The 13,723-nt window shown below is 35.9% G+C and overlaps 9 protein-coding genes across 9 annotated transcripts; 3 read left to right on the forward strand and 6 right to left on the reverse strand.

Moving 5' to 3' along the window:
- Positions 1–494: 494 nt before the first annotated feature.
- On the reverse strand, positions 495–1,286 carry NEPG_01314 (uncharacterized protein; the record flags this gene model as incomplete). The annotated part of the gene is made up of 1 exon (XM_013203688.1): positions 495–1,286. One exon carries the CDS (start codon positions 1,284–1,286, stop codon positions 495–497), a length of 792 nt encoding a protein of 263 aa, XP_013059142.1.
- Positions 1,287–2,091: 805 nt separating this feature from the next.
- NEPG_01315 (uncharacterized protein) lies at positions 2,092–2,910 on the forward strand (the record flags this gene model as incomplete). The annotated part of the gene is made up of 1 exon (XM_013203689.1): positions 2,092–2,910. One exon carries the CDS (start codon positions 2,092–2,094, stop codon positions 2,908–2,910), a length of 819 nt encoding a protein of 272 aa, XP_013059143.1.
- Positions 2,911–3,082: 172 nt separating this feature from the next.
- NEPG_01316 (uncharacterized protein) lies at positions 3,083–3,747 on the reverse strand. Its single transcript, XM_013203690.1, has one exon. It carries the CDS (start codon positions 3,504–3,506, stop codon positions 3,267–3,269), a length of 240 nt encoding a protein of 79 aa, XP_013059144.1. The 5' UTR covers positions 3,507–3,747; the 3' UTR covers positions 3,083–3,266.
- An 858-nt stretch (positions 3,748–4,605) lies between these two features.
- NEPG_01317 (uncharacterized protein) lies at positions 4,606–4,961 on the reverse strand. The gene has a single exon (XM_013203691.1). The coding sequence runs from the start codon at positions 4,946–4,948 to the stop codon at positions 4,703–4,705; it is 246 nt and encodes an 81-aa protein (XP_013059145.1). The 5' UTR covers positions 4,949–4,961; the 3' UTR covers positions 4,606–4,702.
- Positions 4,962–5,016: 55 nt separating this feature from the next.
- Positions 5,017–6,947, forward strand: NEPG_01318 (uncharacterized protein; the record flags this gene model as incomplete). The annotated part of the gene is made up of 1 exon (XM_013203692.1): positions 5,017–6,947. The coding sequence occupies one exon, from the start codon at positions 5,017–5,019 to the stop codon at positions 6,823–6,825; it is 1,809 nt and encodes a 602-aa protein (XP_013059146.1). The 3' UTR covers positions 6,826–6,947.
- A 320-nt stretch (positions 6,948–7,267) lies between these two features.
- On the forward strand, positions 7,268–8,757 carry NEPG_01319 (uncharacterized protein; the record flags this gene model as incomplete). The annotated part of the gene is made up of 1 exon (XM_013203693.1): positions 7,268–8,757. The coding sequence occupies one exon, from the start codon at positions 7,268–7,270 to the stop codon at positions 8,690–8,692; it is 1,425 nt and encodes a 474-aa protein (XP_013059147.1). The 3' UTR covers positions 8,693–8,757.
- A 276-nt stretch (positions 8,758–9,033) lies between these two features.
- On the reverse strand, positions 9,034–11,563 carry NEPG_01320 (uncharacterized protein; the record flags this gene model as incomplete). The annotated part of the gene is made up of 1 exon (XM_013203694.1): positions 9,034–11,563. One exon carries the CDS (start codon positions 11,561–11,563, stop codon positions 9,038–9,040), a length of 2,526 nt encoding a protein of 841 aa, XP_013059148.1. The 3' UTR covers positions 9,034–9,037.
- Positions 11,564–11,639: 76 nt separating this feature from the next.
- Positions 11,640–13,156, reverse strand: NEPG_01321 (uncharacterized protein; the record flags this gene model as incomplete). The annotated part of the gene is made up of 1 exon (XM_013203695.1): positions 11,640–13,156. The coding sequence occupies one exon, from the start codon at positions 13,154–13,156 to the stop codon at positions 11,714–11,716; it is 1,443 nt and encodes a 480-aa protein (XP_013059149.1). The 3' UTR covers positions 11,640–11,713.
- Positions 13,157–13,337: 181 nt separating this feature from the next.
- Positions 13,338–13,688, reverse strand: NEPG_01322 (uncharacterized protein; the record flags this gene model as incomplete). Its single annotated transcript, XM_013203696.1, has 1 exon — positions 13,338–13,688. The coding sequence occupies one exon, from the start codon at positions 13,686–13,688 to the stop codon at positions 13,338–13,340; it is 351 nt and encodes a 116-aa protein (XP_013059150.1).
- Between the last annotated feature and the right edge of the window lie 35 nt (positions 13,689–13,723).

The raw sequence follows: 13,723 nt of genomic DNA on the forward strand, positions 1-13,723 counted from the left end.
AATAAAATTAAAAAAATATCCCGTCAGAAAAAAATGAGAAAAGTATAATTAGAGTATAATTAGTCAATGTATGGCTGTGTATAGTAGTAATAGAACATGAAGAGAATATATAAGGCTTTAGATTAAGCATATGCTATATGCACTGCCATATACCTATAATTTTATGCAACGTATATAATTAAACTTATATAAATATGCCCGTTTACTTCATATAATCCATAGTATGTATCCATGTATAAAAAACTCGTGTGAAATTTCTGGTTAGTTTATAAATATGCTTAAATAGACATCATTCTAGTAATTAACGCTTATTTATTGCTAGTCATTATATAACTCATAATTTTATGCCAAATTTAATTAAATAATTGCTGTATTATAATTACTAAAAGTATGATACATTATTAATGAAAGTCAATTATAAGCCTTTAAAGGGAATTTTTATAGTGGGATAGATTCTTCCATGTTTATGGATACCTTAGATGTGTTTTTATAACTTAATGTTCTAGGTGTCTATGGTAATGTAAAATAGTAAAGAATTCTCGTGTTTGCATTTTAAGATAGCAGAGGATAGAGAAAATATTTGTTATAAGTATAATTGTAAGATTAATCCCAATTATCACCTCAATTATTGAGCTATTATTTGTATAGTTTATTATAATATTTAGGATTTCATCTATTACAATATAATAAAAAGTAATAAACATGACTAGAATTATAGGCTTGTTATCAATATCACCATAGCGAAACATACTAAAATATACAACTCTTTGCATGATATTCACTATAACACAAAAAAGAAATATAACTGCCATAGGAAATAGAAACAATATTAAAGTACAGAGGACGGGTGACTTGCATATAACTAATGAAAAAGATATTAAAATCATTTGAAATTTAACGATATAATAGAATGTTATAATCGAGCTAGATATCATGATAGGCATGTTTATAACCAATTTCAAATAATAAACTATATTGCTTTTTAGGCCAAAATATGCAATAGCGTTAAAGAATATACTATGCCACACATATAGAGAATATGCCAGTGAAACTATTAGATGTAAAATCGATAGTGTACTTAAACTATTTCCAAATAATTGAAGCACGTTGCTACATTTCGAAAACTCTTGAAAATTTATCTCTTTCATATATAAGTGCCAAGATTTGTTACTTATTCTAAATAACATATTATTCACATTGAATATTTTAACTAGCGCTGCTGCTAATTGTATGATAGAATCGTTTAACTTGTTTAATAGAGATATATTTGTTTCCATAACTGGCATACTCACGATCTTGTTGATTCAAAATTATTTTAAAGGTCAATTATTTACATCTTTTTATTTTCCATGAACACACAAGAGCCATATACACCTCAGCGGCAACATTGTCTCTTGTGAAACAATGAAACAGTTAGTAATATTAACATACTGGATGATACTGCATATCATGGTAGCATATTAGCCAATATTACGATATCTCATGTGTGCATATCATAATATCATGCGAAATAAACTATATAAGAGTTTTCAGAATTCAATAAATATGAAGTTTTGTCATGGCATCTAGCAGCTCATATTCTAAAAAAGAGAGAAACAAGCTATATATAGAGAAACAAGAAAATCTTAATACGCCAAAGATTATTTTACAAACTGTCATAAATATATTTATATAAAAACCGAATGACATACTATAAGAATAAAATAATAATAGAAACCCCATAAAATTTCGGGTTATGTTATAATCTGAAAGTGCGGTAGCACAACTTATATATGTTTAAAAAGAAAACCAGTATAAAAAAGCAGCAATAACTTCAAAATAATTCTAATATATAACAAATTGTTTACTAATCCTCAAGCTTGGTCCGAAATATATAATAAGTGGCATAGGCTAGCAAAGTATGAATTAGTTTATATTGCCAATAAATTAAACTTAAGATAAAATTTATTTAAATTTTTAATATTTATGCCGTCTGAGAGCAAACTTCAATATCTGAAATTTTATGATCTTGACATTTTTTTATTTCAATTAAAATCTGTTTATATCTGCAATCTTAACTACTTAAATAGTATATAGAATTTTTAAAACCAGATGAAAAATACTGAAAATACAAAAATAGAAAACACCCAGAAAACAGAATTTAGTACTCTAACTAAACTAGAATTACTTGAGAGAAAAAATATAGAAAATGGAGAGCGTAATGAAATGCCTACAAGTGGTATGTCTTTTTTGATTAATTTATATGAAAAGACAATCTTCTATACAAATTTAATGGTCTATATTATGCATATAAGTCTACTTGCATTGATTTTTCTTTCGATTCCTATTGCATATTTATTTCAAACAATATATTATAAACAGGACTCATTATTAGGATACCTTAAGATAGTATCTATTGGTGGAATAATTACGCTTGCCCATACCAGTATATATTTTGTGAATATAAAATGGAAGAACACGTATATATACACAGAATTTTTTATTATAGAAAAGTCATTCATATATATAAGCATAGCATTTAGTTTTATAATTATAACTGCTTTTATGTGCCTGGGCTTTTATTATTCTAACCCATTATCGAATAAAAAAATACTTATGGGCATGTTGGTATGTGTATCATCTGCTAAAGTACTCACTACAATCGCTGAAATAATAGAAGCTCTTGCAATAGTTTTTTTAAGAAATATATTCAAAGAGGCTTTGTTTAATATGAAAATAGAAAATTCTCGATATAGAGAGACATGCCTTGTTATTATAATTGGTTTGCTGGTTTTCATGTTTTTATGGGGGTTTTATTTATTTTTCTGTGCGAAAATATCTACTATCCAGTACAGAATTATTTTAAATAATGGCTATGATAAATTTAGCCCAATATATAACGAGATTTGTGGGTCTATGTTAACACCATAAAACTGCTTCTTTAGGATTTTACACATTTTAAAAGTCAACTATAAACAATTAGAATTTCTATATTTATTAGATTTATGATTAAGCCCTGCTATAAGTATGTGTTTTATGCCAAAACAAAGGATAGATAGCATGTTCTTAATAAATCTATATTTTATTTGCTTTAAATATAGGTTCTTTTTATTTTTAATACATTATTAAGATAAAATTATGAGAACAGACATGTTGATAGCTATACTAGCTCTAAATCATTTAGATCTGTGGTGACACCACCACTCGGACGGGAGCCCCCGAGGGCGATCCGTCTGCGCGCCAGCTCGCGCGGTGATCCCGCCAAAGCAAAGGCCGGGATCTCTGAATCAGTATATCAACTTCCGACTATTTAACCGGAGCTCTTCCCCCAATTTAGGGGGAGACTCAGGGAAGCATCGACGGCTTAACTTCAGCGCCAGGCCTAACACAACTGCGCCCGAGACTCCGTGTCCGCGCAGGCTTGGGCCGCTTCCTAAAGACAATAAAGAGCTCTCCCCTTTCACTCTCTTCTCTCTCTTGGCCACGTAGCAGGGCGGCGGTGGCGTTACTCCTCGTGAGTACGTCATAATGAATTCATTAATGTAAACTAGCCAGCCAAAATAGCCCTGTGGGCAATGCGTAGTCGCATAGGACGGAGCAAGAGTAGTGAACTACTACTAGCCGCGCTCGGCATCCGATGACCAATATTACATCCCGGAGCCGGTCAATTGCGCCACAACTCAAGCTACCCAGACACAAGCTTCCTGATCCGCCACGTAGCCGCATGGGGGGCAACCCTAGCCGCCGTCATCGATCACAGCCAGGATCCATGACCATCCAGGCGACGTCTTGTGCGGTACGGGCACCACTAGAAATTTATTTTATCTCAATTTACCGTCACCCAACAGAGGCCTATGACACTAGAACGAGGCTCATTCCCAGGCCGCCACGACGAACGGGCCCCTAGAGAATAGTTATCGGGCAGCATAGCGCCCCCACCAGATGGCACGCGCTATCGACCCAGTTCACCATTATAACCTACACACACCAGGCAGAATCTACTTGGGCACTTCTGGATGCACCCATGGTGCCAACAACATATCTATTCGCAACTGCTAGCACCACCGGATGGTCCGCAGCATGCCCTAGGCCGCAGCAAACCTGCCGCCCACGCACCTCCAGCAACACGACGCAGCGTCGCCTCCGAGGCCGGCGTCGCTCGAGGCAGCCTTAATCATCATTCATTTATCTTTATATCCAGACCCAGAGCAAGACCAGTCCTTCACGCAAACAGCACACAGCGGCCAGACCGCCTTCACTCAGCACCCAAGCGCCCACACACTAAGGGACACAAATCAAGAACACTATTACTGAGACCACACGATCCTACCGGTGGCAGAACACCACTACATCCAACGACACTATGAGAATCAGGACAGGAAAACCGGAGAGGAGCAGGGGAGCGCTCCAGTCTCCACACACGCGCCTTCGCGCACCAACCAACTACAATCATCCCACAGCTTTCCCAGGAGCACACCGACAGGCCCTTGGCTAGGTCTGAGTTCCAAACCATGCGCACTTGCCGCAACCAACATATCCATCTGGGATCCAACTCAAACACCAGGGGTTTTGGGCAGAACCCACCGATACGCTTCGCTTCACCTTCCGCTAGGAGGGGCAGGATGTGGTGACACCACCACTCGGACGGGAGCCCCCGAGGGCGATCCGTCTGCGCGCCAGCTCGCGCGGTGATCCCGCCAAAGCAAAGGCCGGGATCTCTGAATCAGTATATCAACTTCCGACTATTTAACCGGAGCTCTTCCCCCAATTTAGGGGGAGACTCAGGGAAGCATCGACGGCTTAACTTCAGCGCCAGGCCTAACACAACTGCGCCCGAGACTCCGTGTCCGCGCAGGCTTGGGCCGCTTCCTAAAGACAATAAAGAGCTCTCCCCTTTCACTCTCTTCTCTCTCTTGGCTACGTAGCAGGGCGGCGGTGGCGTTACTCCTCGTGAGTACGTCAAGATCATATTGGTTAATTGTGCTAGTTAATGTTTGATGCTCCAGCTATAAATAAAAGTATTTCTTTTACAAATATATGGTAAGAATCGTTGAAAGAAAGAAATGCTTATTATTAGCAATACCAATGATATTAGGAGCTATGATAAATCCAATGATAAATTATACTTCATCAATAGTGCAAACAGACATACCCGTGGCGACATATCAGCCTATGAAATTTCCAGATGTTTATATGGCTAAAAACAATGAAGACTCTTATTCAAACCACACATTGGCCTATTCAAGTTATAAAGATAAATATGAAGACAAAAATACTTTTATACCTATAGACTCAGTAGAAAATGATATGTCTAACAGTAACTCCTATGTTATTTATAACACTATATTAGACGAATACCTGCAATATGGCAATGTATATGCGCATTTAGAGAGTATGAATAAGCATGAGGTATATAAGAGACTATTAGATAGTTTGCAAGAAGATTTTTTTGGCCCAGATACTATTTATGGAAATAGTATAAACAATGAAAATAGCAAAAAAGTGCTATCACACTTACTACTAAGCAACTTGTCACCAATAGAATCGATGGCGATAAAGAAGATAATGTCTGGTGGTCCAGAAAATCTGTATAATCCCATTGAATATAACAAGTCTACTTTCTCTTCTGGTGCAAACAGTTCAATTTTTAATAATATTATAACAAGAGAGGTACAAACAAGAAGTATACTAAGTGAATTTGACAGTTCTCTTCTAGAGGTTTTTAATGAATTATTTGCTATTAACAGCAGATTTGTTGTAGATAGAGGTACTATAGAGACAATTAATAAATACGCCTCTGCTGTGCGCACAACATATGCATATTTGTCAAAACAACTACTGCTGGCACTGGATAGTTGTAAAACCCAAAATGTTTATTCGGCAGAATCATTGCAGAAAATAATGTTGTTTTCTATAGAATACTTAAGCGATTTTGGGGAGAATATCACAGATTCGGGCATTTCATCTGACGATGATTTACATTTAACTATTTCAGATTATGTATTTAAGAATATTCAAGAGTTTTCCAAAGACATAAATAATGCATATTACTTTCAGGCCACAGTAATTAACACAATACTGCAAATAAAAGAACTGCTCCCATTTATAGCTTCTTCTATGGATGTCTTGAAGTTAACCGAAAAAACCAAAGACCAAATAGCAACAATTGAGTATGCAGAAAAATCTATACAGGAAGGCCTTAACAAAGCATTTGATGAGTTGTTTCTATTTAATCCTTACTTCTTTGATGTAAAATATGTAGAGCGAATAAATATATACCTGCAGACAAGCATAAACAAGCTTTTGTTTGGAATAAATATAATATCCGTTTTGTTACAAAAAAATATTGAAACTTTAGAAGTGTGTCTGAATGAAATATTAGACAAAGCAGATGCATACTCAGCGGATAATAAAATAGAGCTAAATATGCTGAATTATTCAGATAAAAAATTCATACAGGAAATACGAAGAAGCTCCCGTATTATAAATAGAATAGAAGAACAAATTAATGGGCTAAAAGAATCTTTACTTAATTCCCAGGACAGTAAAACTATCTCCAGCCTTATATTCAAACAGGAGGAAGACATGGATGAGTGGATAGACATATTGTACTGCAAATATAAAACATGTATAGACGAGGATGCTGATGAGTATGAAGACGAATTTAGAAGTGGCATAGAATTCTCTAAAACATCGAATAACTCTTCTAAAGTTAAAATAGGTTCTAATGAAGCTAGAAGTGATTTTGTATCTAAGAGCCAAAGGTTTTATTTAAAGTATTTAAAGCCTATTTTATATATTCCTATAAGCATAATTATATATATACACGCAGAAATTATTCAGTAATAAAAGTACCTGCATATAAAGATACCTGCCTTGGCCCTAATAAATACATATTTAACACTAGAAAAATAGGTTGTACTAGAAACATCATATATCTTGAAATCAATTTTAAAATGTCTAACCAGGAAAAAATCTATAAAAACTAAAAAAAATTGCAAATATATTAAATTATACAAAGCATAAATAGTTAAAAGCGCATTTACTTATTTAGAGTTTAAAAAGTACTGTACACCTGAAAGAGCACCTCAGAAGCATAGTAAAATAAAACACGTGTTTGAGTGTTTGTTTATGTTTGTTTAGTGTTGCTGCAACAAGAACTAATAAATTGCTTAACAAACAAAGAAATAGACCAATAAGACCGGTCTAAATACATTCTAAAACACACGTGTTTTATGTTTGTTTACAATTGTAGGTATAAATAGGCGTGGGCTTATGCAAAATCAGAATGGAAAAAGTAATATCATCAAATGACATCACTGCTACAAATACCATAGCAGAGGATCAAAATGTGGTAGCTGAGCTTTCTGAGCCTACAGAAAACCCTTCTTCTGGTGAACCACAAGAAGAAGCACAGCCATCCGACCCTTCTTCTGCTTTGGTGCTTGAAACTACCGAGCCAACCAATGATGAAAAGCCGGCACCTGAACAAGAGACCACAGGTGATTCGGAGAATGCCCCCAGAGAAAGAAAATCTATATTTAGAAAACTTTATGGGGGGATAAAAAGAATTCCAGCAAATGCTGCCAGACATGGATCTAGCATAAAGAACAAAACAATCCATCTGTTAAGAGTGGTAACCTGCAGTGCAGAAGCATCTGAAATTACAGTAGATGCTCCTATGGATGCTCCAGTTGAAGCCCCTATCGGACCACCAAGAAATCTTACTGTAGTTGAAAATGCTATTTTGCAAACTCAGCTGTGCCTTGAAGAGATGGACAGGCAACTACAGGAAGTTGAGCCTCCAGTACATAGGCAGATTGATACATCCTTACTTTTGGATTCATTTGAACTTATTTCTAAGATTCAAAAGATTATTTCTTCATCTAATCCAAAAACATCCGATTTATCTCTCCCTATGGTAATTGTTCACTCAATGAGGGAGTCCTCCCTGGATCTTAGCAACTCTCTTTTCAATGCAGAGGAGAAGTTATACTCCAGCCTTATGTCTGGGAAAAGGCCAAACACTTTAATAAGTGGAAGAATAGTTAAGTATCTCATTTCTAAAGCATATGAGCCAAGTACCTACCTAAAGTATTGGCTGGCTAAGAATTCGGACTTTGAAAAGGCATATACCGAGTTATATCAATCTACTCTTGCCTCTTTAACAACAGATGTTGAGGACTGCTTAAGAAGTGAATTCCCTGTAATGTTCTTTACAGAGGTAATACATGAGATAAAGGCCCAATTAGTAAAAAAACTCTCAGCAGTTAAATTACAAAAGGCTGAACATAATGAGCTTGAGGTCTTATTTGTAAGCCCATCCATTAGCAGTGGCTTAGAAACAACTAAAGAAATTGACACTTACTTACAGAAAAACATTTCTCTTGAAGACCCTCAAGAAGTAAATGCCTCTCAAATTTCTGACGTAGCTGATACTGAAGTGGCTGCTGAGCCATCGGCCAACCCATCCGAGGAGCCAGCAGCAAACTTATCAGACAGCAAGCCAATAGTGTTTGAGTCTACAAAGAAGGTAAAATCTGCTCTTAAAAACCCCAACAAAATTGAAAAGAGCGTAAAAAAAAGAGTAACTTTTTCAGATAAAATCAAGAGTGAACACCCATCTGATCAAGATACTCCCTCGGCAGAATGCACTCCAGTTAATCCAGCAATTGAGTTGCTTGTTCCAGAAGCATCTAAATCCAATATATAAACATAGCATGAAATTGGTCTCTTCAATACGCTTCCTTCTATAATGGAAATAAATACTAATACGCACTTAATATTTTTACTGGTTTAAAACCATTATTTACTACTCTTTATCTCTCAGCTTTCTTTCTTCTCCCTTGTTTATCTTAATATGTCTAAACACGCGTATTCTAATTGTTTATTATATTCATTTTAAATTAAATTGGTGTTTATATACTAGTTTATTAAAAAGACAATTCGTACTTATACCACTATAAAATATATCAAAGTGAAGAGTTTATTTTTACAAATAGAATTGAAAATCTATAAATCATCAAGGTTACACAACAAATCAGTATACACCAGATGGCTATCTAAGCATTACCACTGAATCAGAATACTTTTTCTTTATATGAAGCAGAAATATAGTTGGATACTGATTAATGATAGTTTCTATCTCTATTCGGGTAGTAAAGTTCTTTTGTTGTGCTTTATTGAGACATACTGCTCCATTATGTATTAAATAGAGGAACAAAGATGCAGCAGCGTAAGAAACAGCACTATTATCAGAAGATATTTTGCTAATACCATCTATTCCAAAGGTCTGTAGATACATGCTAGAAGAATACGCCTCGCTACTTTCCTGATTGGTATCGGATATACCATTTGTTCTATACAGTGCTATTTTAGCATTTGTAACCGCTTTTTTGTACTCTTCAAATATCTTTATCTGAATTATCACATTGTTCCTTATTGATGCTTTAGAGAGCATGAGTACTTTATATGCATTGAGTGTTAGAATCACATATTCAAGCAGAAAATAGTCATATTCCTGGAAGGCTTCAAGTGCCCAAACAGTGCCCATATTAAGTAATTCTGTTTTTACTGCATATATGCACTGAAGTATCTGCTCCTTTGAAAATACTTTGTTGTTTAACTCTATATCTTCTGCACAAAGCTGGTCATAGTTTGCTGGAGATATTTTCATACAACTGTTGAATATGCTGTATGTCTTTTTAAACGACTGTTTTCGAATAAAAAGCCCAATTATATCTGATTTTATCTCCTTGTTATGCCTGCTGCGTAATATTGAATCTATTCCCACACCAAATGCTATTTGCTTTGGAATGGTGCCATCCGGCTTAGAACAATCTGCTCTTTTCTCCAATTCATTGCACATGCACTGATATAGAGCCTCTCTCTCTTCTTTATTTATGAAAGACAATTCTTTTCGCATTAAACTATCTTCTTCAACTGAACTGGCCACCTCATTATCACACAGTGCATAATACACGGTATTTGTTGATGGATTGGGCATTTCTTTGAGTTCTAAATTATCTAACAATTCATCTATATATTCAGTTAAAATGTTTAGATATTTCTTAGCTGTGAAGTACTTAGACAGCTCTACTCCAGCATCCTTTCTAAAGTTATTATAGGGCACGCTTTCCCAGTCTTTTTCTAATCCACTGTAAAACTCGTGCACTTTGTTTCTTAAATTTGGAGCCGAAAATGGAAACACAGAAAACAGAATCCACATTGGCAATTCATCCACGGTCTGGTGGTTTTTTTCAATTCTTAATGACGATTTTCTCCAGAAATCTTTTAGTATCCGCAGTCGGTTTTCTTTTTTGAGCACATACCCATTGCCTTCAGATGCAAACAAGTTTTCATACTCGGTGAATAGTATGCCTCTATAGTACTTCTTAGAGTCATCTAGCCTGCTTGGTTTAGTACTCTTTTCAGCCGATTGTGGGCTGTCTTCTGTATACTCATCCTCATAATTATAGTCAATTACACCGTTATTGGTCACAATGCTAAAGGACTTATACCCCTCCTTTCTTATGCAATTTATGATCACAGGATCTGTTGGTTTTAGCGAACATATCTTAAACACATTTCTGGAAATGGTTTTCATTGCATATTTAATATACACGCATACCAAATCGATCTTTGAGGATGTCCGGGCAGTTCGTACAACAGTGTTCTTATCAATAGTATGCTTACTGCCAAGTATTTCAGATATTTTTTGATGAAATGCCTTATTGTACATGATTACCTGCTCTTTTGATACTAAGTCCTCTATCACCCTAGTGCGCTGCTCGGTGTCTATGCAGTCATTGTGTACCTCAATAGACCCTGCTGCCTCCACACCCTGCATATGGCTTTCAAACTGTTTTTCTTTATTGCCATAGTGCTCTTTTAAGATATACCGGTGCCTTCTTGTCTTTCCTTCGAATTCTGTTACTATTTTTATTTCATCCCCAAATTCTTGCATGACATGTCTTAGTGCAACGTGCGCCTGCCTATTCTTTATCCCCAAATATTCTTTAATCTGCTGAGTGGATGTTCCTTCTGCTCTTGTCAATAAATTGCGGATCTGCACATATATTGGTACATGTTGTAATAAATGCTTTGGCGGCGGATACTCAGGAAGCTCTTTTTCCTGCGGAAGGTCATCTTTACATAACGCAATTTTACTTCCATTTTCTAGCTTCTTGACAACTCCAGAAAGAACCAGCTTCTTTATAAAGTAGAAGAACGACTTGGCACCTATCTTTAGCTTTATTCGTGTATCATTACAGCTAACTGGATGGTCATGTACTACTAGTTCGTGCAAAATAAAATAATACTCTGGGCAGTTAAAATTTAATCTGCCATTGGTCATATATTGCGTGAACTCTTTGTTGCTTGCCCGTATATAAGAATTTATGCTGGCATTTGGGTCTTGCTTAAAAAGTGTTGGATCTAAAGTTTCCTTCACTTTTCTAAGAGAAGATTCTGTGACAATCTCTACACCTGGCTGGTCTTTTAGTGTGATTATTTCATTTTTCTTGAGATCTTTTATCTGTATTCCATAGAATCCTTTTCTGCATAAATCCTCTGTTGTCAGCATTCCAAGTTCGATTCTGAAAAATACAAAAATATTTAAATACTTTTATTATTTTAGATAAGCATATATTCAATTGTAAGCTAAAATGGGAATCTGGCCAGAATACTTATCACAGTTAAGAATCATACTTACACTGCTAGAAGAGAAAATTTTCTATTTAACTGTCTTATTTCCTTGCTGGTTTGTTTCGGGAGCGCTTCCGGGTGCTCTAACATAAACAGTTCTAACTAGCTCAGTGCAGTCTTTGTTTTTGCATTCAGTATCTTGCATGCTATTCACTGCAACAGAAGATTTAAATCCAGTCTGTGCGTGTAATGGGGGGCAGACTCCAATTGCACTAACTGAGCACTCTCCAGAGAGGGGGATCTTTGGATTGGTGCAGGCCTGCTGGCATACAAGCTTATTCTTTACTTCTTTTTGCACAATAAAGTACTTCTTGTTTGTTGGCTTCTGTTCTATCTTATGCCTAATATTCACAGAAGATGCCCCGAAAGAAAGACTATTTTTGATCTTTGCCAGATTTATAAAAGAATTATTCTTTACTTCTTTCTTCTGTGGAGCTGGTTGCGTCTTTGTGACTGTTATTGTTTTCGCCGAATACTTTGTGACTGTAGATATTTGGTTAATAGTAACCGTTTTGGGCATATAAACAGTTCTAAATTTGGTTCTTTCAATATGATCACTGATAGTTTCTGTAATGGTTTTAATTACCGTCTTTGGCTCTGTTTTGGTTTCTGTCTTGGTTTCTGTTTTTGTCTTAGTCTCTGTCATGTAATTGTCCACTGTGTTAACAACGTATTGCGTTCGGACTGTTGTCTTATATATAGGGACTGTCACATGCATTGTTGTTGTAACTGTTGAGTATGGAATGGTAATGACGTTGCCAATAGAATGAATATCTTCAGCATTAGAGTGCATAGACACCACAGGAGTGTTGCTCTCTTGCTTTAAAACCGGCGGCTGCTCTGGCCATGGTGTTGGGCGGTAGTTATCCGAAGAAAGCAATTCTATCTGCTTGCTTAGCTTTAGAAGAAGCTCCTGGTTAACCTGGTCGCTGTTATTAGACAGATGTGCAACAGTAGATATCACGGGCCTTCCATATTCCACTGGTGGCACTTCAACCACTGGCTCTGAGGCCTTTACAGTAATTGTTTTTATTTCACTCACGGTCTTTGTCACAACATGATGGACAGGCTCTATTGTAGGAATAGAAATAGTTGGAATCTTGTAAATAGCGGGTGGAGCAGGCTGTGGAACAGCAATCACCTCACATCCGCACATCGCAGACCCTAAGCATACACAATTGCCAGGCGGGTGCGCGTTCTGTGTAATATTTATAAACCTGTCTGAACCACTGCCTAGCAGTGCTGCCTTACATGCAGAAAATGAACATATTTCATCCTTATGTATTGGTAGATTGAAGCTCTTAATATATGCATCGTATATTGAAGAAGGCCTGTATATAGATCCGATGCAGTCATTATAGCTTATCCCAAATAACTGGCACCGGGCAGCATTTTCATTATAAAAGGAATACGCCTGGGACAGATATAATAATGTGACCCCTGCTCTTATTGCCACTCCTAGTTTCTTCATTCCTAAACAGGCATGACTGTCTATTAACTATTTACTAATTGTTTCAGAAAAATTATTGGCTAAATACTAAACGCCTCAATAAGAAACACAAAAGCTTTAGAAAGTATAATTACTAATAATAGCTAGTGCTATAAGTAAATACAAAAACAAATATTACATTTACTACTTATTATAATAAGTTCTAGTTAGTAGGAATATCACTTATACTATTAAGAAGTGTATCTAAACTATAATTATCCATCCTATTAAGTGAGGGTATTAGTGCTTTTGCATCGATGTGTCTTTCTGGTGACAGATTAATTATCAGTGATGCTTCATAGTCTGTCATTCCTCCACTTACAAGAGTTCTTCTGACTCTTTCTGCCCAGGACGGGTTTCTTGGGGATGGGCAGAGTCTTAAATACTTTAAAATGCTTTGAAACGCATCATTGCCTTCCATTCTTCTGTCCATTCTGGTTCTTTCTACAATAATTAGTGCTTCTGCGGATGAAATGGATTTTGCTTTGTCCTCTGCTTTCTCAATAAATTTCATGGGTGACTCTACTGTATTTCTATTAGTAAATTTTT

The sequence above is a fragment of the Nematocida parisii genome (assembly GCF_000250985.1).
Source record: "Nematocida parisii ERTm1 unplaced genomic scaffold supercont1.3, whole genome shotgun sequence".
Classification (NCBI taxonomy): domain Eukaryota; kingdom Fungi; phylum Microsporidia; genus Nematocida; species Nematocida parisii.